Genomic DNA, 21,216 nt, shown 5'->3' with positions numbered 1-21,216 from the left:
GAGGCACAGTAAAGGTTAGGGACCCCTGGCCTAATCCACCTCCCCAACCAGTGTGGGGGCCAGGTCTCCCACAGAGCACTGCCCGCTTCCCTCCTGGTTCACACGTCCACACATGCATGCATTCTAATCCACCTCCCCAACCAGTGTGGGGGCCGGGTCTCCCGCAGAGCACTGCCCGCTTCCCTCCTGGCTCACACGTCCACACATGCATGCATTCTCCCGAGGTCCCACAGGCAAGGGTCTGGGTTATATAGAAATAGAACCCAATACCGGGCAAACAGGTAGTTGGAAATGGGATGGGGAGGGGATGGAAAAGAGATGAGGGAAGCAAAGGAAATGGGTTGAGGGGGGTGAGGGGTACTGGAGGCAGGTTTTACTGAAACCTCAAAAAACCCAACACACAGCTGTGGAAAACTCAACCTTTATTATTACCTGCCTAGCGCAGGGGATTAAAATTGCCTCAGCTAGGTCCATATATTAGTGTAAAAATCTGTGTCTCTCCCCCCAAAAATGTACAAACCCCAAGTGATTATAGAAAAACCAATGTGGCAGCTACTATAGAGATGTCCGTCCCCAGGGCCGTTGCTCCCTCTCTCCCCCTAATCCCAGTATTTATTCCACAGAAACATACAGGCGTAGAGAAATTCTAACTCCAACAGGGCAGGTGGGAAGCAGGGATAGTTGAGGGGTGGGAGCAGGGATTGCCCCAGGTCCAGTGTTTTAGGGGAGGGAGGAGGGAGAAGCCAATGTAGAGGACAATTCCAGAAGTGGGCGCAAGGGAACATCTTCCTCCTTTTCTTGTCCTCCTTGCCCCACACATTCTCAGCCAGTGGTGTCCAGTGTGTGACAGGAAGAGAGAGAGGCTTAGGGGCCACAGCCATCTCTCTAGGAAACAGTGTTGTCCAGTGGGGCCCAGGCACCCCCTTGGGCCGTGTCCAGTGTCTGCCCTATATTTGCCCCAAGGAATAGCTAGAGAAAAGGTCAAGGAGAATCCCATCCACAGGGCCAGCTGGGTGGGAGGCAAAGGCTTCTAGGAGAGGAGGTGGAGATGGAAGGAGGGACAGGAAGGAGGCATGACAGCATGTCCGGGGAAGGGAGGGCAGCAGCTCCCTGGGCAGGCCCAGCCCACCTGTGGTCATACTGCCTCTCTCACGGTCAGGAGGGGTAATGGGGTGGGGTGCCGTTGCCTCCTCCTGTTTTAGGGCCGCTGGCTTCCCCTGAGGAGCGTGCAGCTGAATGCTGGGATTCATACTGTGTTGACTACATCCTCTGCCAGAAACCGATGCAGCTGGGAAAAGGGTGGCCGCTGCTCAGGCTCCCGGCTCCAGCACTGAAGCATCAGCTCATACAGGCCCAGGGGGCAGGCAGGAGGCCGGGACAGGTATACCTGCGTTGTGGCAAGACAGGTGAGCAAATGTTCTTTAGTCCCCAAGATGGCAGGCTCTGCCTCTCCTGCTTTCCCCCCACCCCAGCTTCCCTCCCCTCCCCTCTGACCTGCCGGCCCTGGTCCCGGAAGAATTCCCCCGCATTCTCGATGACTTGCTCGTCAGTAAGCTGCCCAAAGGGCTGAGCCCGGCAGAGCATCAGTACCTCCCACAGGGTCACCCCAAAGGCCCACACGTCACTTGCCGTCGTGAACTTCCCCTGGCACGTGGAGAAGGCAACAGAAGCAGAGAAGGCCATCAGCCAACGTAGACCCATCACATCCACTCAGCACTGCATTGCCCCCTGACCCCTACCAGCCTTAACCCCTGCCCACTGTAGGATCAGCACTCCCCTTAGCTGCCCACCATCCTTAACAAGCCTGCTCCTCTCTCTCGGGCTCTGCCTCCTTTCTTCAAGCTCTAGGCCTCTCTCCTGGGCCCTGGCCCACCTCTTCCTTCCTCCATGCTAACTCCCTACCCTGCCTCCATTTTCTGATCCTTACCCCTTTACCTCCCACCCAGCCCCTCTATCTTGGTCTTCCTCTCTCATGCCCTCTGCCACCATGACTTCACCCCTTCATTTTGGCTCCTGGACCCTTCTCCCATCACACCATGGCTCCCCACTTTCTCCAGTCCCTTGAGCCAGGAGGAACCTCCCAGAGCATTCATTAGTCCAGACCCTCATTTTACAGAGAAGGAAACCTGAGTCCAGAGAAGGCGACTGACAGAGCGAGACCATGGGGCTGGGAGAGGCAGGACCCCTGCCTCTGCCCGCCTGCACCAGCCTCCCGGGGTGCTCACCATGAGGATGCACTCCCAGGCCATCCAGCGGATGGGCAGCACCGCCCGGCCCTGCACGCGGTAATAGTCCCCGGCATAGAGGTTCCGGCTCATGCCGAAGTCGGCAATTTTGATGGTGAAATTTTCCCCAACCAGGCAGTTCCTCGTGGCCAGGTCCCGATGCACGAAGTTGAGCGTGGCCAGGTAGCGCATGCCTGAGGCGATCTGCGCCGCCACATGCAACAGCACCGGGTAGCTGCAGCCGGGGCCCACAGCAGGGGGTCACCGGGGAGCAGTCCCAGGCGCCTCCTACTCCACGGGTTCCCATGGAGGGTAGGACGGGGCCTCCTCTTGCAGGCACCAGGTCGCACCTGCTCCCAAGGGGAAATGGCATACCCATGGGGCCTGCCTACGCCTCCCGGAGCCCTCTTTTAATATACTCCCCAGTCTGGTCTCAGAGGGAACAAGGGTGAGAAAGAGCAGAAGGGAAATCCGTAGCAGGGTCCAAACCCCTTCACCACCTCTTCCATCGTAATCCCCGGCCTGTCCCTCAAACTCCTGGATTAACATGGTCACATGTTCCTCATTCTAGGCTCCTCTTAGAACCTCTGTCTGCTCCGGCCCCCACTACCCCACGGTCCCCTTTTTCGCTACAGACTGGGGCAGGATGAGAGGAGACCTCCTTGGGGAGCTGTCAGGGAAGGCCCGGCAGTGGGTCAGCAGATTACCTGATGGTGGGCCCTTGGGCAGCCTCGCCATCCCCAGGTGCCCCCTCAGCTGCCTTGTCCTCCAGCTGGTGGGCACTGAGGAACTGGTTAAGGTCACCGTTCTCCATGTAGTCAGTGATCATGCAGAGAGGGTCGTCCTGCACACACACGCCCAGCAGGCGGATGATGTTCGGGTCCTTGAGCCTGGACATGATCTTCACCTCCTTCAGGAAGTCATTTCTGGAGGAGCAGGAGGGAGGTGGCAGGGAAGGCCGCAGGGCGACGTGCCCCTCACCCCCTGCTCATGTGAGCCCATTGCCACTAGTTAGAGCACAGTCTGGGCCGTGAGCCTCCTCCCCCAAGACCTGGCCTCCTTCCCCAGACACTACCCCTCTGTCATCGTGACCATATTCCCCTCTGGACTGCTCCCCACTCCGCATGCTCCCCACTTCCAGATGCCATCCCTGGCACACACCTGGCATTCTTGGTGGCATCTGGCCGTAGGATCTTGACAGCTACCAGCAAGGGGTGTCCCTTGCGCACATGAAGGGGAAAATCCAGACTGACCAGATCTTGAGGGCTTTCTACCTCACACAGGTGTACCTGGAGAAAGAAGGTCATTAGCTATGAGGTCACAAGGTTCACCAAGGTCAGAGGGCCGAGTGGGATAACACCCTACCCGCCTGAGGTTCCTGGCCAAGGGGGATGTGCAGGCATGGCATCAGAGGCCTGGCCAGGTCGGACACTGTCCATGGCTGGGTGGGAGTCCTCCTTACCTCGCCGAACTGGCCCTCGCCAAGCTTCTCCTTGAAGCGGAGCCGCGACCGGGGGAAATCCACTCTGGGAGGCCCGTCCCCGACCACCCCAGGGGGCAGTGCGGGAACAGCATACGTGTTGCCCCCAGTGACACCCTGCAGGGTAACAATGTCAGCCTCGGCATAATGGGGGACGCTGTTCTGGGGAGGTGGGGGCAGCAGCGGGGCGCCCGACTTCTCGGGCTCCATATAGTCCCCACTGCAGGCTGCAGGGTGAGGGGAAAGAAGAAAGAACGAGGCATCAGCAACCACGCAGCAGCCCCCCAGAACCATGGTTCCCCAGACCCCAAACACCTTAGAGGCCCCCGTGCTCCCCCAGCAGGGTCAGAGACTGGGTCTGCAGCAACCCTTATCTTCCCTGGACTTCCACCCCTTAACCTCAACCCAGAGAGAAGATGCTGGCAGGGGTGATGACAGCTGTTCCAGAGGGTAGTTTCGGAGCAGTGGAAATAGTTGAGCAAAGAATGCCATCAAGTCTTTTTCTCTAGGGCTCTCCCAGCACAGCCCAAGAGACCATGAGGTAAGTGTTCACTGGAAGAGGAATTCCTCTACCAACTATCAGAAAGAAGGATGGTCCACGCCATCCAATTACCCCCCACTTTCCAAACCCTTGTCCTCCCCATCCCCAGCTCCTTCCCCTTCACTTAGCTTGTTCTACCCTCTGCTTTCAGCCTGGCCCCTCTATGGCATGCTGCCCATCCCTCCCTGTCCCAACACACCAAGCTCGAAGACAAGCAGAGACAGGGCACACAGAGAGAGGGAAAGGGTCACAGTTCCTCAGAGCCCTCACAACAAGGAATCTACAGACAGAAGGAGAAGAAGCAGAGCGGTCCCCTCAGCCCCGGGGAGGAGCAACAACGAGAGGGCAACACCAAGGAGAGGAGCAGACAGGAAGGATGGGGACGTGAGCCTTCACCTCTGAGACTGCAGAGAGAGGACACATGAGGGGAGGGGCAAGCGCCCAGAGTGAGAGGCCCTCCTCCTCACAGCTCTAGAGAGAGGGGAGAATAAAGGAGGGGTTACAGGAGAGCCTGCGGCCACCACAACCACCTCCTCTCTGGCTCTGGGGAGCTGAAGAAATGAGGTGGAAAAGGAGGAGGGGAGCAGCGCCGAGAACCAGTAAGCTTTCAACTCCTCAGCTCAAGGGGAGGCCTTAAAAAGGAACACGAAGCAGCAGAGGAGAGCTAAGGGCACAAGAGCATCTTCCTCGGGAGCTCAGGAGAGCAGAGAGGCCACAGTGGGCAGAGGAGGGAGTGCAAGGTGTGAGGACTTTTGCCAGCCCCCGTGAGGGTCTGGGGAGCCTGGCAGAGCCCAGGGACAGAGGGGCTTACCCTGGGTGTTGGTGGGTTTGGCCCAGGCGGGTGTGGGGGGGCCCGGGACTCGAGGGGGACGGGCGTAAGTGGCCAGAAGGAGGCGGTAGGCCGGATTGGAGAGCAGCAACGCTGTCGGGAGAAGGAGGGGGGAGACACGGGGAAGGGATGAGACTCGAGGCTAGACAGACAGGGAGACCCAAAATAGGGCAAGACCGTGGCTGATGGGGGAAAAAGTGCTAAGAGACAGAAACAGGATAAAACAAAGACCAAGAGAGTGATGGACTGATGGACAGATGGACGGATGGATGGATGGTTGGACAGATGGATGGATGGATGGATGGATGGATGGATGGATGGATGGATGGATGGATGGATGGATGGAATGATGATAGAGGATGGAGGGATGATGTGTAATGAAAGGTAAATGATGGATGATGGAGGGATAATGGGCAGATGACTAAAGGAAGGATGGAGGGATGGATAGAATGGACATGGCAAGTCTGGGAGAAAGGAAAGGGAACAGGGAGACACAAGGAGAGGGCCCAATAGAGAAGAGAGACAGATGCATGTCTAGGGCACAGAGACAGGATGAGACTGCTGAGGGTTATGGGCAATTCTCAAGGTAGACTATATGGCAAGAACATAGAGTAATATGGAAGGTGACCAGGGTACAGAAACAAGAAGGAAAATGAGTTGAAACTAGGAGAACAGGAAAAGGGAATAATAAAGGAGAGGGAAAGGCATACAATAAGAGAACAGGCAGACAGAGAGGACGGAGGTAGGCACGGAACAAGGCAATACTTACCTGAGCCATTGGGGACAGTGGGAGCCGAGGGGGGTGGGTTCCCACGAGGCCGGGGCTCCTGGTAAGGGGGTGGCTCTCGAGGGCCTGGGCGGTTGTTGATGAGGATGGTGTCCCCAGGGACAGAGAGATGAACCGTCAGCTCTTCGTCCAACACCCGACGCTCAGCCTTGACAGGGAATGGGGAGTGTCAACCACAACCACTGCTTAGCACGCCCGTCTGGTCTCTGCATTAAGTGTGGACTTAGGTTTTCCCCTTGAGTCCTCATAACAGTCCTAGAGTTGTAGCCATTAGTGTCATTTTTACAGGTAGAGAAACTGAGGTTCAAAGGCATTGGAGTAACTTGTCCAATGTCCCACAAGGGGATCTCCACCCAAATCTGAGCCACCTGTAATTATCAGCCTTCATACCACGGGACTGTGGCCCAGAAGACGTGGGGTGGGGCATGCCAGACTTCTTCCATCGGCCCCTCCAGCTCTACTCTCTACCTTTCTACATCCTGCTTCTGCCCAAAAAGGCTGACCAACGTGGACTGCATCAACAGGCTCTTGGCTGGGTTTGGCCAGAGAGGAACCCCAGTAGGAGTTTAAAAGGAAGGCAGAAAATGAAGTCAGGTTACTTATTCCCTGGTCCCTCCCTGGGAAGGGGACTGGGCTAGCGGCATCCCTGCACCCGTGCTCTCTGAGGACACCCTCTCCAGAGATGCACAACTCCCAGATTCCAGTAACTGCCTTTTCATGCCGGCAGGCGCTGTAATGGAGAGAGCTCTGCTGTGACTACTCCCTGTGATATCTGTATGCCCTGCCCACTCCTTTGTAAGTAGGCCCAGTACTAAGTCCCCTTCACTAATCTGACTTGCCCCATGTTCCCTGATGGACCCTAATTCCTGCAGGGGCCCAGGCCCCATCCTGCCAGGGTCCTCGCCAGGCTGCCCCGGCCCTGCCCACCTTGCTGAGCAGCCGGCGCCAGTGCAGCCGCCACAGCATGAGGGCGATGATGAGCAGGAGAAGCAGGATGATGGCCACCAGGCAGCCGACCAGGATGGCGCTCGGGCTCCCCTCTGCCTTGGCCACAGGCTGCTGGCCCCTGGGCTCCAGCTCTGGTGGGGGCAGAAATGTCAGAAACCCAGGGGGCTTCCCACCGGCGGCAGGGTAGCCCAGGGCGAAGGGGGGAGGCCTCAGGGGCGGCTCACCCAAGCTACTGAAGTTGGTGGGTGGGGGGCCTGGGGGCCACCAGGGGGCTGGCGGCAAGGTGCCCCCCAGAGCCGGAGAAGAGTCATTCACAACATCTGGGGAGAAGGGAGAGAAGAAAGGAGGGGATCAGGTGAGGAGGAGGCGAAAGGGGGTGTACTTGCATGAGACCTAGAGTGCTGAGTCGTTGGGTGAAGGAAGGAGGGCAGGTGTGAGCACTCTATTTATAACAAGGGACCAGGTGTTGGGGACAGGGTCCCCTGCAGAGTCCCTGCAGTGACCGAAGGGAACCCTTTGGTTGCTGGATGGTGGGGAAGTGGAAGCCTCCTGGGGGGAGGGCCCTGGGTATTAAGGCTTGGAAAAGAGCCTATTTCCCAACTACTACGGAAGTGTTTCAATAGTTTCACAATCAATACTTTCACACTGACTCAAGACCAGTCATGAGTGAGGGGCTTATGAAGAAAAGACAGAGATATGTGGGAGGCAGGAGGAAGGAAAGGAGGGGTCCAAATAATTTTGGGCACCCTTGGTTGGTAAGTCTCATGGCTGACGGGTGGAGCTGGTGACTGAGGGAAAATCCTATCAGTTGGCCACGCCAGGAGTGAGGATTGGATGTAGACCAGGGGCTTACCAGAGATGAAGGCAATTTCGCTGAGGAGTAGCCAAGGCCCCGCAAAGAGGAAGCGGCACTGCAGAAAGCGGCCTACGCGGCCACCCAAGGGTACCAAGACAGCCCGGGCTCTGGGGTCCCCCAAGCTGCCCCCCAGAGCATGGCGCACGGGCTCCCCCTCCCAGGCCATGGCAGGTCCCCGCTTGAAGTGACACTCCACCCCTCCAGGCAGGCGGGCTCCCAACGTGTGCATGTTGTTGCAGTGGACCTGTGGGGAAGATGGTGGGGGGCACGGAGGGTACAGGGTCAAGACCAGGAGGGTCCCAGCAGGCACCCCACAGCACCCACCCTAGCCTCGGAGCACCCCCTGCTGTAAGCCAGACCCACTCACCTCCATGGCCTGGAAGGTCCTCAGCCTGTCAAATTCAAATTCCATCCCCACGTAGCCGCTGGGGAAGCTGTGGTTGCTCCATCCCACGTAGTCATAGCCAGGCCAGACCCGCAGCTCCTGGCTCTTCCTGAAGTCATCCAGCCCTACCACACCGTCCGCCAGCTGGCCCAGACCCCCATACTGCAGCCTGGGAGGATGGGGACAGAGAAAAGAGGATGGGCAAGGAGGGGATGTCACCAATCCAAGTGCTCCGGCCAGCCTGGCCCCCTCCGCTGGTCCCCTTCCTCCCCAGCTCCTGCCCCAACCTCATGCACTCTCTTCCCCAGCCCCCAGGCCCATCACGAGTGCTTTGCAGGTTGCACACTATACAAAGGCGCCACCTCTAAGGAGAGTCATTCAGTTTATGATGTGCATGTTTATTGTCATCACTGCCAACAGATGTTATCTTGGAGAAGGGGTGCCTTGTCTTAATTTGCATGAAGGTGTTATAGGGGCTGGTGGTGGCCCTACTTTCCTCCACTCCTGGTTCGATCCCTTGAGGTCCCATCTAGCCACCCTGTCCCCAGCCCTTCCAGCTCACTGCCTAGACAACTGGCCACCTCCCCCACCCCAGTTCAGCCCTCCCACCCACCCCAGGTCCAGGTCCTGAAGGGTCTCTTCTCTCACCCGCCAACAGTGTGCCCATCATAGGTGGAGTCGTTGAGGTGCACGGCCTCTGACAGGTACATCGTCTGCCCCACGGGGGCCGTGTAAGACAGGAGCCCATCTGGGCAGCATGGGAGGCAGAGTGTTAGAGGAGGGAAGTTTCCATGCCCCGGCCCCTGCTCACACCCTCTGAGGCCCACTGACATGGAGGAGGCAATGCTGGGCAGTCCCATCCTTGCTGGGAATAACAGCCTCCCGACAGGTAAAAGAGGGTCAGGGTTACTCTCTCCCCATTCCCCACCGCCCACCCCCAGAACAGCATATGGATTCTCGGGGGGCTGAACTCCTCACCCCTCCAGAGGCAGCCATAGAGCTCCACTCGCAGACAGACGCTCATGACCCGGTCAGCCCGGGGATAGAAGCGAACCAGCCGGGCCACCATGGGGGGCCCGAGGTCCTTTAGCACCACTCCTCCAGGGTCCTCGTTGCCTGAGATCACCTGCGGGCCAGGAAAGAGCATGGATGACTGGGAAGGGCTCCAGGGGCGATCTAAACTCCCAGTAACCAGCTGTCCCCTGGCCCAGGGAAGGGGGGCCCCTTGCACACAGGGCTGGGGGGGCCCAGCCATGCATCTGTAATATCAGGGCCTGCAACGGAGACTTCTGACACCTCTCTCAGCCCTCGGATCTGTCCTCATAACTCCACTGTCAGCTCTCCCCTCTCTGCTTGCCTTGCTCCACCCATTTGGCTCAAAGTGTCGTCCCTGTTTTTCCTAGATTCTACCCATTTCCTTACAGCTCTGCACCCCTGCTTCAGCTTGCCCCTCTGCGTTCACCCCATTCCCTTTGTTCATTCAACAGACATTGGCTGAGCACCCACTCTGAGCTAGGCATGTTTTGGGGGGTTATCTGGCACAGCCCTGCACCCACACCCCCAGGAGAAAGGGCTGCGTAGAGGCAGGGTAAGGGACCAGTGTAGGGAGGGAGAGAGATCAGAATGGGCTGTGAAGAGGTGGCCGGGGGAAGGGCTGCATGAAGTGAGGGCTAGCCAGTGGAGCTCCCTGGGCAGAGAAAAGAGCAAGTGCAAATGGCTTGGGGCAGAGGGAACGAGCTCTGGCTTGTTCCAGGACAGCAATTAAATCAAGTGCAGCCAGGGTAGGGTGAGAACCAGAGAGAAGAGAAGCAGCAATAGCCACGTCAGGAGAAGCCTCCTGTGCCAGGGAAGGCCTTTAGCTCTTGTTCTGGTAGATTGAAAAGCCAGCAAGAGATTAGAGTGAGGTGTGGCGTAATCAGCTTTACATTTACAAGCGCGGTGTATGTAGCTTGCAGGTACAGATTAGACACTATAGGGAAAGAGCAGAAACAGGATAACAGTTTGGAAACTTGCAGTCTTCTAGGCTGTGATGGTGGGGGCTTGGCCTAAGACATGGAGAACTGGTGAGAAGTGGGAGGATCTAGGAAACATCGGAGATCAAACAGTTGGGCCTTGCTGATGGTTTGGATGTAGGAAGTGAGAGAAAAAGAAAAATTGAGTATTTCACCTTAGCTTATGGCCCAGGCAACTAGGCAAAAGGCGGTAGTATTTTCCCAGTGGAGAATGCTGGAGGAGGGGCAGATTGAGGCAGGGGTATTATCAGGTTCAGTCGAGTTAATGGTAAGTTTGAGACACTGGTTAGACAACGAGGTGGAGCGGTCCAGAAGCTGGTCAGGTTTGCAATACTGGCTGGAGCTCAGGGGAGAGACTTAGGCTGGAGATGATGGGCATTGAGAGTCGGCAGTGACTGGGTGATGCTCTGCCCCTGCCAGCCTCACCTCCTGGCCCCAGCGGTCCTTCCAGATCATCCAACGGTGGCCATCCCGGGAATAACGCAGGCGATAGCTAGGGGAGAACTCCTTGCCCAGGCCCCCGGCGTGGCGCCCCTGGGTGCCCACCAGAGCCACAAGGTGCAGCTGCCGCAGGTCCACCTGCAGGTACTCCTCCTCCTTGGGAAACACTGGCCCTGCTGGGCACCACGCCCCATCCCCATCGCTGCTCTCCAGCCTGGAAGGGGGTAGGAGGTCACAGAGAACAGCTGGTCCTCAGTCTGCCTTCGTCTCTAGTAGATAAATCCCCCCAGGAGGGCAGGGGTTTCACTGGCAAAGAGCAAAGCCTCCAATGCCTTTTGGCTGGGGCAGAGGGGTTGGAAGGACAGGTGGAGTCCCAACAGCTTCCTAGGGGGCAGCCCCAGGTGCACGGGTACCTGCTGTGGCGGGCAGCAGTGGAGTCTGACCAGGAGCTGGAGGCGGAGATGTCACTGTCAGCGATGGTGCGGTCCTGCATGCCCAGGGCGTAGCGGCACTTGGCTGGACAGACACAGGTGCCCCGAGTGTCAAGCCCCACCCCCCCACCCCCCCACCCCTCCCTCCCCACCCTGCCTACCAAGCTCTACCCTTCTCGGGCCAAGGTCCAGTCTCCTTACCAGGGTCAAAGTGCCCCTTCATGTCGGCATCTCCGGTTGCCACCAGTAGCAGCGGCAGCAGCAGGAGATACAAGAGGGCCCCTGGCTCCATAGCTCCTGATCCCTTGGGCCTATGGGGGTGGGGCCAGCATCTCTGCAGGGGATGAAATGGGGGGGGTAGTGGTGAGTTAAGGGGCAGTCAGAGGGATAATAGACGATGTAATGCATTGGTGAAAATTGCAGTAAAATGACCCCGGCGGCCATCATTTAACAACCTCAGCTACCCTTTTAAAATGCTTCCCATGAGCGAGACACTGGGCTGAACCCTTGAATGAATCCAGGATTTAACCTTCACAGTCATCATGTAAAGCATATACTGTGACTATGCACATTTAACACATCACCAGGGCAGAGATGATTAAATAACTGCCTAAAAGCCCCATTCCCTCAATCAGTGCAGGACTCATAGAAAGCAAAATACCCCATAAACAAGGGCTGCAAACACGCGACTGGTCTACAAAAAAAATGCTCACAGCACAGATGACAGAAAAAGGGTTAACAGTCATAAAATCCTATGGGCTCCTATAAATCAACAAGAAAAATATTAACAACACAATAGATAGTTCATAGAAGAGCGCAGCCAAATCGCCAACACTTTTCCTTAAATAGTCAAATTCACTAGAGTCAAGGAAATACAAATTAAATAACAAGGAGATACTATTTTATACCCATCAGATTGACAAAATATTTTTAAGGTTGTAATACCTATACGTGGTTATATGAACAAGGGACATGTGCTTGATGGCAGAAATATAGTGTTATTCATCATCTGTTTGGAAAGCAATCAAGCAGTATCTGTCATTATTAAAAATATATATTCCCTTAAGCAATCAAGCAATATCTGTCATTATTAAAAATATATATTCCCTTAAGCAATCAAGCAATATCTGTCATTATTAAAAATATATATTCCCTTAAGCAATCAAGCAATATCTGTCATTATTAAAAATATATATTCCCTTAAGCAATCAAGCAATATCTGTCATTATTAAAAATATATATCCCCTTCAGCTCAGTACTCCCTGTTTAGTGATCTAACCCAAAAGAGTGTAGAAGCCACACCAGGAAGAAAGAACATCTATATAAAGATGTTTTTTAGGGTACCTTTTGTAAAGACCCAAAAACATGAACTGTATGAATGCGAGCTATAGGCAACCAACTGGGGAAGAGAAAAGAGCTAAAGTTTGTAGACTATTATGAAAAATAACCAATTAGCATTAAATAATAAATGTCTGGCTTAGTGGGACTTGTACGACTGTTGAATATGAAAAGCAAGTCACAGAAGTGTGAAAACAATGACTAGACAAACCCCTGTGTATTTATACTTGTACCGATGTCTAGAGAGGACGTGTATTAGAATATAACATTAGTTCACTTGAATGGTAGGGAAGGGAGGAAAACTCAAATAAAAAGAACAAGATGGACTAGTTCTACTATTTTTCTAAAAGCCTGTAATACATGGTAACATTTCTTTGTGCATTCATGTAAAATGAGGTGGTACATAAAAGAATATGAAACTCTAATGGGGGAACAAATGTTAAAATAAATTTAGTTCGAAATGCTAGTGATCAATGAAAGGGAGGGGTAAGGTGTATAGTATATATAAATTTTTTTCTGTTTTTGTTTTATGTCTTTTTCTGAATAGATGTAAATGTCCCAAGAAATGATCATGATGATGAAAATGCAACTATGTGATGATATTGTGAATTACTGATTATATATCTAGAACGGAATGATCAAAATAAGAATGTTTGCATTTGTTTGGTGTTTTTGTGGTATTTAAAAAAGAAAAAGAAAAAGAATATGAAACTCCTTTTGGATTTTTAAAATGAAGGTGTCCCAGGAAAGGTTGGGCAACTGCTTGTGGAGCTAGAATTAAGCATCAGATGAGCTTGGACCAGCCAAACCCGTCCCCTCCCCACCTAGGAGCCCAGAGCACTAAGAAAAGTACGGGCCCTGGTGCCTTCTAGTCTCACTGTTTTTCACAGCCCTGTGAGGCCTGGCGATGTGCCTGGGAGCTAGTGAGAAATGCAGACTCTCAGGCCCTATCCTAGAACTGCTAAATCAGAATCATTTTAATATGATTCCTGGGCGATCTGTGCATGTGACAGTTTGAGAATCCCGGCTCAGTTCTTCAATGGGACACCAGCAGCTTACCCCACCAAAAACCATTCTGACTGGCATCATGAACCCAGGTATCTGCCCTGCCCAGCCCCAGCTCCAGGAAAAGCTGTCCTGCCCTATCCCCGTCCAGGAGGCTGGCAGTAGGTTCTCCAGGCCCTGGAATCCTCAGGGACCTCGAGTGCCACTCTCTCCCCGCCCCCCCCCAAGTCCCCAGCCCACCTCTGCCATCAGAGGCCCAAAGCTCTCTGCAGCTCTCTCTGCACAACCTCCCCTCCCACAGCCATCCTGTCCCCACCTGGTCCCCCGCTGTCTTAAAGTGGCTGCCTCTGAAGGAAGAACCTAAAGCTGAAAATGAGACTGAGTTGCCTTGGAAACTAAAGACTGGGAAGCCAGGTCACCCCAGGAGGTAGGAGGAGTGGGGGGGATACTCCCCCATCCCTTTGTCCTTCTCCAGCTGCTCCCACAATGCTCTAGGGCAGGAATGTAAGAGGCAGCTGAGACCCCGCAGCTCTGAAGCAGCAGCTGAGGGGGATGGCTTCCTTGCTGGGGGCACCCCGCTATCAGAGGAGAACTAAACCCAGAAGGCAGCACACCGGGTCCCTCAGGGTCGGCCTGACACAGGGGAACAGGCTGCCGGGGTCGCAGGCGTCTGGCCCGGAATCCCTGGGTGCTGTCCTCCACCCCCACCTCTCTTGGGAACAGCAGGGCCCTTGTTCCCCTGAGTAACCTTCATGCCTATCCCAGATGAGTCATCGGAGCCAGACGGAGCCCAGAGGAGCTCCAGGCAGAGATACAAAGACAGGCAGAGGACAGGAGGCAGGGGGAGACGGGGCCAGACACACAAAGCAAGAGGTAAACAGAACAGGCTCAGAAACCCAGGGCACAGAGCCCAGCAGAGAAACTCACAGGGACATCTGGGGCGATCCATTACTAACACCCCCAAACACCCCATCTCCCTCCCCTGGGTCTAAACAGACACAGGAGGACAGGCCCGAAGCCCCACCCCACCCCACTGCAACCAATTACAGGCCAGCAGCTGGGACACCCAGAGGCAGGCCCTGCACCCTTTTCTCCCACCCCCACCCCCCCACACCAGACAAGACACCCACAGAGCTCTGTATAGATGCACGTGGTCAGACACAGGCGCTCACAGAGCCCGCTGTAAACACTCAGGCTAAATGTAGCTCCAGAGAGGCCAGACGCTTGCGTGAACACGCGCGCGCGCGCACACACACACACAAACGCTCAGTGTCTCACAGACAACCCCTAAGAGACTCTCAGAGATGGACACTGGCAAGTGACACACACATAAATCAATAACACACACAGACTCCCAGTCAGGGCTCACAAACTCTCACACACACCCCAACGCCATCCAGACTTCCACGTGCTTTCACATCCGCTCAATGAACAGTCATCTTCAGACACCTGTGAACATGAAATGGGGCACCCAGAGCTCTTGCGGCCATAGGGCAGAGATTCCATGAGAACTGGGGCCTGCCCCCAGTGCACTAGGCTGACCAAGCAGGGGAAAGCCAAGGGGTAGAGAACCGGCAGAAACTTGTGGGGAAGAAGAGCCATTTCTCCACTTTCATGCACACGTCTGCTTCCACCTGTCTCCCCTCCGTCACTTCATCTGGGCACCCCTACATCCCCAAGCACATGTCAGATGGGGCTGAAGAGCTGGGCAGGAATGTCCACCCAGCAGGGGAGCTGGGGGAGATGGGGAATTGGTGAGGTAGGGAGGGACCCTGAGGCCAGTGCTGAGGGTGGTGCCTGTAGGGCGATGAGGTCGGCTCATGGCAGAAGCAAATGACCATCCAGCAAGGCTGAGTGGCCATCACGGGCTGCGGGGGTGTTAAGTCCCTCTCTCTGCTGGGCTGAGGCCAGGCTTTCCAGCTGGGAGTGCATGGAGTGGGGGCTTCACATTTAGTAGTTGTCTCCTGGCCAGGAGGGAGGGCAGGCCCCGTGCTCTAGGGGGCAGATGAGGTTACCTCAGTGGGGCTAGTCTGAGCACCTGTCCTGGGTCGGTTCCTCAATGCCGGAACACCCTCTTCCTCTGAGATCGGGAGGCTCCTCCCCTCCCCATTTTCAGACAGCAAGCCGAGCGTTGGGGAGGCCGGGAGGGACAGACTTAGAAGCTGAACAAGCAAGGACAGCCCCCAAACATCCCGCCTCCCCAGGAGCCCCAGGCCTCCGGCCTTGGCTACCCGGCGCCCCGGCCGGGGTCCTCCCTCCGCTCCCCCTACCTCTCATCGCTCTTCCCGCAGACCCAGGCGTCCGACCCCGGGAGCGGGGCCTCCTCGGCGGCTGGGCCGAGGGGAGGGGTTGGGGGAGGCGGAGGGAGCCGGGAGCCGGGAGCCGGGAGCCAGGAGCGGGAGGCGCCGGCGGGGCTCGGGTGTCGGGAGGCGGCTCCCAAGAGCAGCTGTCGGGGGGCCTGTTCCGGGGAGAGGAGCCAAGGCTGGGGCGGCTCGAGCCCAGGCGCCGCCCCCCAGCTCCCCCCCCACCTCCGCCACGGTTCCCCCTCCCCTTCTCCTCCTCCTCGCCGCCCCCACCCCGCTCCCTCCCCTCTGCCTTCTCGCGGCGCGTCGGGCTCGCTGCCCTCCCTTCCACCTTGGTTCCCGCGGCTCCCAAGCCTGGCGCCGCCTTCGCGGCCCGCGCTCCTCTGCGCTCCGCCACGCCCACCCCGCATTCCCCCGCGTGCCGCGGCCTTCCCCAGGTAACCACCGTGCGGTCCCCTGCTCAGCGCTGCAGTCCCTCCCCACCTCCCCCCCGCCCCCCGCCCTCTCCCAGGCAGCCCAGCCTCTCAGCGCGGTGTCCTCCTGCCGGCTCCCTGCCCATCGCCTCCCACCAGAGCCTACCACCCCGTCCCCGCCCCAGTGTCCCCCACAAATGAAAACTATCAAAGCTGAGACCCCAGGGGGCCGAACTGAACCCTGATCCGGACCTCCAGGCCCGGGCACCTTCAGGCCTCTGGAGGGAGATCGCTCCCCTCCCCTGCTCCCCCTTCTCCCTCTCTCTGGGCTCAGTTCTTGGGGAGGAAGGTAAAGGGGAGCAGCTCCAGGGAACAGGAGAAGGAGCAGGTTCTCACAGGCCCGACTCAGCGTGGCAGCAGGAGTTTGGGGGGGGGGGGAAGGGTGCAGGGCTCACGTGGCCAGCCAGGCCCCCTGAACCCACTCTTTTCACACCACCAATCTGCTGCCCTGCACCCCAACCTGGGACTGCCCACCCACTCTCTTCCAGTTCCTCTCCCCTTCTCTGCAGGGCATTTCTGTCCTCTCAGGGTAGCCTCTGTCCAGACTCCTCAGGTGTAGCCAGCTCTGGCCCTGGAGGGGACCCGAGGGTCTGGTCCCTGGCAGGGACTGGCTAGAAGTCCTCCACCAAGGGACCAGGTGGGGAGGGGGAGGATAGAGGCACCATGGGAATCAGACACAGTGGACAGGAGAGGGAAGAAGGGAGCCAGAGAAGATGGGTGCAAGTAGACAGGGTCAACAAATGAAATGAGAGAGAGAAACCAAACAAATGGGGTGAGATATGAAGACAGAGCTTGTGGGGCGAAGGCATTGCACCCTAAGCCCTCCCTGGGGCCGCACCTTCTCTCTCCACAGGCCCACATCTGCCAGGCAACTAGCCGATGTCACCATCCAGTAGAGAGCTCTGTCCCTTGATACCTCCCAGCAGATATGAGCTTTGTGCTGTCCCAGACAGCAGTCCCAGGAAAGAAACACAACGTCCCGACCAGATAAGTACACAGCAACACCACCAGGAAGAGGCTGGCCATTGGGAGAGGCCATGGCACATAGGGACACTCCCACGTTGAACACATAAACCCAAGGACGCCCCGACTGTTAAGGGACATCTGCGAGCAGAGAGCCCGGTGGTCACTGAGACAAGTCCCTTGTCCGGCCTTTCCCTCCCACCGGACCCCTAGGGTTCCCCACCCAGAGTTCTCACCCCTCCGGAGACAGCCGCTGGGGAATCTGGGCCCTGGAGAGGCAGGGCCAGGGGTGGAGCTGGGGGAGGGGTGGAGCCCAGCTTCCCAAGTAACCTCACCTGGGCAGACCACAGTCCCTCCTACCAGGGCTGTACTCTGGGGAGGCCGGGGCAGGCTGGCAGGGCTAAGCTGGAATGGAGTAGGCGCCCCTCACACCCCAGTGAGACATTCTAAACCCCAGGCCTGGCGCTGACCGGGCCAGGTGGCATGGTGGTGCCAGACAGCAGGTTCCGCTGGGGAGACTGGAGGAAGCCAGAGAGTCCTGAACACCCTCTCCCTACTCCCCCAGGAGAAATTCCTAGTGGGTGATGCCCACCTCGCCCCAACCCAGGGCTGGAAGAGTGGGGAAGTATGCAGGGCTGGGACCCTGCGGAGTCAAGTGACAGTGGACAGGAGGCTGGAGCCGGCTGGAATGTGGGCTCGGAGCTGAGATTCCCAGGGGCCAAGGAGGGAAATCCCAGCCATGCAGGGGCCCCCAGAGCAGCACCAAAGACCAAGAATACCCACCCACCTGCCTGTGCCCCTGCAGAGCCCATCCCACGTCCTGCATCACTCCCCACCCCTAGAGGCCCCTCCCCACCCCTAGAGGCCCCCGTGTCTTCCTGAATCCCCAAAAGGACCCTCTACCCATTTCCCCATGCCTTCTCCTCCAGGGCTTCCCTCCAGGGCTTCCCTCTCCAGTCAGTGGCCTCCTGGGGCCCGGGGAAGGAGAGGAGGGGAAACAGCTGAAAAAATGTGAGGAGAGGCACATAGGAGAGAGCGGCTTCCGGCCTGCAGACCACCGGGCCACTGCAGGAAACCCACAGGACCAGTGAGAGGGAGGATGGCCCAGGTGGGCCCCCAGAGGCTACCTTCCTGGAGATGCAGCTGCCTCTGGAGGGAGCAGGCTGGGTCAGCAGCTGGGGAGAGGGAGAAGCTGCTGAGGGTAGGGGGTGGGGGTGCAGTGAGAGTGAACAAGGCCCGGGCATGAGTCAGAGCTTGGTGGCTCCCAGTACATATGGGAAACTGAGGTCCAGGAGTAGAAGGAGGAGAAAGAGATGACATTGGTCCAGGGGAAACATGAGACAGGGCTCAGCTGTGGAGAGCCTGGGCAAGGGAGAGAGCAGAAACAGGGGACCAGAAGGAGGAGGGAGGCTTATGGTCAGATGGGGATAGTGGTGACCAAACTCAGAGAGAGGCAGGAGATAGACTGAGGTCGAGGCTGAGGGAAACTGGGTGTAAAGAGGAAGAGGATAGAGGCAGGGGCCACCTAGGGTGGGAAGACTTCAGGACTCAAGGGAGAGCCTTGAGGTGTGGCCCTGGTGAGTGAACTGCAGAGCAGACAGAGGTCCTCGGAGAGGACCGTGGGAAACAGGAGCAGTGAGAGGGGTGGAGAGAGACCACAGGGCAGGAGAAGCAAAGACAAAGGGAGGGAAGAGGACGTTGGAGTCAAACTGAGAGACTGGGGAAAGAAACAGAAGGTTGAGGCACAAGGGCTGAAACTAAGGGCTATGGGGACAACTGCGCAACAGAGGAGGCAAGACCGAGGCCCAGAGACTTAGTCAAACCTCATTTCTGTGGTTCAGGACGCAGAGGTCCCAGCCCTCCCCTTGGGGCCATCCTAGCCTGCCCCAGCTCTGCTCCCCATCCTTCCCGCTCTCAGCCTGCTCCCCTCCTCCCACTCTCCTTCCAGCCGGACCGCCTGGCCCCTCCCCACAAGGGGAGGGCCCAGCTCCCGTGCCCAGGCCTGCCCTCCCAACTCAGCTCTGCTTTCCTCCCTCTTACCTCCAGCACTAGGTTCTCCCGGGTCCGGGCCCCCCCCCAGCCTTACACCTTTGGAGTTCCAGGTCTGGGGCTGCCGAGGCTGCCTGGCTTTGTCCGCCCGTCCGGGCCGGGTGCCCTGGAGCAGCTGCCCTGGCCAGCTGCGGCTGGCTTCACCGTGACCATGACAACGCAGCCCCGCTCCCCTCAGCCCCCGCAGAGAGGGAGGGAGCAGCCTGGCCCGGAGAAAGGGAGGGGAAGCAGAGGACTGTGAAACCAACCAAAGGGAGACCCCAGACAAAGAGACCCCAGACAAAGGGACACGGAGGGCGGCAGAGTGGGGAGAAAGCAACTTTGCAGCTGAGCGCTTATGCAGTGGGGGGCCCTCCTGAGGAGGAGAGAGAATCCAGACCAGAGGGGGACAGCCACACTTTAAAGTGGGAGCACAGAGATGAGAACTAACTGGTGGTGGTCCTTGGGCGACAACCTGCTTGGTTCCGTGAAAGGCATCCCCCATTTTCAAGAACAAGCCTGATTTCAAACATACTCTGACTTAAGGACAAATGTCATCGTTGGACAACGCAGTCCAATTCTTGGTCTGGAAAAATATGCTCCCCAAAGCCAAATGTGACTCTGATGAGGTCTGGAGGGAGTGAGGCATGGAGGCAGAGACCAAATGCCTCTCAGGAGCAGGTGACAAGAATGAGAGGACCAAATGGGGAGGGGAGAAGGCACTGCCTTGCAATCTGAGAGGTGAGGTTTGAAATTGCCCCTCACCATCTAGCAGATCTTGGCTGAGTTGTACCGGGTCCCAGTGCCCTCCCTAGTAATGTAGAGATAATAATCCTTGCCCCGGTGGTCTGCTGGGATGAGGAAGTGACACAACATCTGCGAAGTGCAGGTCCATTGGATGGAAGCCACCTTCCAAGCTCCTGCAGCATGCTCTCCCTCTGTAGCTTTCTGATGTGTCTCTCAGGCCTTCTGAGTTCCACTCCCCAGTTCATTCCACAGTTATTATTAAGGGTTTGTCTAGGGCGGGGCTGTGATGGTCAAAGCTTTGAAAGATTCATTGAGGAATATGACCCACTCCCTGCCCTCTGCCCCTTTCCAGTCTAGGAGGGGGACAGGTAGAAGTGCAGGATTGCACTGGAGAAGGAGCTGGAAGAGGCTGTGGGGGTGGGGGGCGGGGGGAAGGGCCAGACCAGGTCCTCCTGAGGACAGAGAACTCAGGAAGAGTTGGCGCTTGATCTAGGCCTTAAATCAGGCTAAGAATTTGCAGAGATGAGGGAAGGACGTTTCCGGCTGAGGAAGCCGAGGGAAGATGGGCAAGAAGACCTGAGTGTGGTTATTTGAAAATGCTGTTGGGACTGTAAGAAGGGGTTCTCTTCTGGCAAGTAAGCCCAGAAAGGCAGGTAGTGGACTCTCTTGCTGGTAGTTTGGCTTATTCTGAAGGTGAGAAGTCCTGCTGTTTTGAGATGAGAAATGACGGGATTAGATTTTGTTATTTTAAAAGTCGTTTCTCTTTTTCCTGCAAAGGATAGGCTAAGCCTACTAAAAGTAAGGCGTAGGAGTCACCCCCAGAGAACCTCTTTTGTTGCTCAGAAGTGGTCTCTCTCTCTCTAAGTCAACTCAGCATGTGAACTCACTGCCCTCCCCCCTACATGGGACATGACTCCCAGGGGTGTAAATCTCCCTGGCAAAGTGGGACAGATATCCTGGGATGAGTTGGGACCAGCATCAAGGGATTGAAAAAGCCTTCTTGACCAAAAGAGGGAAGAGAGAGATGAGACAAAATATAGTTTCAGTGGCTGAGAGATTTCAAACAGAGTTGAGAGGTCATCCTAGAGTTTTTTCTTGTGCATTATGTATATATATCCCCTTTTTAGTTTATGGTGTATTGGGGTGGCTGGAGGGAAGTACCTGAAACTGTAGAGCTGTGTTCCAGTAACCTTGATTCTTGAAGACGATTGTATAAAAATACAACATTTACAATATGACTGCGTGATTGTGAAAGTCATGTCTGAAGTTCCTTTGATCCAGGGTATGGACAGATGAGTAAAAAATATGGATAATAAATAAATAAATAAATAATAGGAAGGGACAAGGGGTAAAATAAATTGAGTAGATGGAAATGCTAGTAGTCAATGAGAGGGTGGGGTAAGGGGTATGGTATGTATGAGTTT

The 21,216-nt window shown here is 56.5% G+C and overlaps 1 protein-coding gene and 1 long non-coding RNA gene across 8 annotated transcripts; one reads left to right on the top strand and one right to left on the bottom strand.

Moving 5' to 3' along the window:
* Window positions 1-405: 405 nt before the first annotated feature.
* DDR1 (discoidin domain receptor tyrosine kinase 1) lies at window positions 406-17,299 on the bottom strand. Of its 7 annotated transcripts, XM_077161250.1 has the most exons (19): window positions 17,254-17,289; window positions 15,549-15,736; window positions 11,137-11,269; window positions 10,918-11,020; window positions 10,490-10,718; window positions 9,030-9,177; window positions 8,700-8,799; window positions 8,034-8,220; window positions 7,664-7,910; window positions 7,035-7,130; window positions 6,790-6,941; window positions 5,845-6,010; window positions 5,058-5,168; window positions 3,688-3,932; window positions 3,387-3,514; window positions 2,933-3,151; window positions 2,226-2,460; window positions 1,495-1,644; window positions 406-1,387 (listed from the first exon to the last, which is right to left on the bottom strand). In XM_077161250.1, the coding sequence occupies exons 3-19, from the start codon at window positions 11,225-11,227 to the stop codon at window positions 1,247-1,249; spliced, it is 2,748 nt and encodes a 915-aa protein (XP_077017365.1). In that variant the 5' UTR covers window positions 11,228-11,269; window positions 15,549-15,736; window positions 17,254-17,289; the 3' UTR covers window positions 406-1,246. The 7 variants fall into 7 exon arrangements, with proteins under 7 accessions (XP_077017365.1, XP_077017364.1, XP_077017361.1 ...); XM_077161249.1 differs by lacking the exon at window positions 15,549-15,736 and having other exon boundaries at window positions 17,254-17,299; XM_077161246.1 differs by lacking the exons at window positions 15,549-15,736; window positions 17,254-17,289 and adding an exon at window positions 16,893-17,169.
* Window positions 3,537-6,626, top strand: LOC143684359 (uncharacterized). The gene is made up of 4 exons (XR_013176002.1): window positions 3,537-3,648; window positions 4,115-4,246; window positions 4,398-4,845; window positions 6,151-6,626. It is a non-coding gene; the product is annotated as an uncharacterized LOC143684359 (long non-coding RNA).
* Window positions 17,300-21,216: the final 3,917 nt, after the last annotated feature.

Source organism: Tamandua tetradactyla, chromosome 5 (assembly GCF_023851605.1).
Source record: "Tamandua tetradactyla isolate mTamTet1 chromosome 5, mTamTet1.pri, whole genome shotgun sequence".
NCBI lineage: Eukaryota > Metazoa > Chordata > Mammalia > Pilosa > Myrmecophagidae > Tamandua > Tamandua tetradactyla.
The sequence above is the reverse complement of the archived record's forward strand: the minus strand, read 5'-3'. Positions and strand labels throughout refer to the sequence as shown.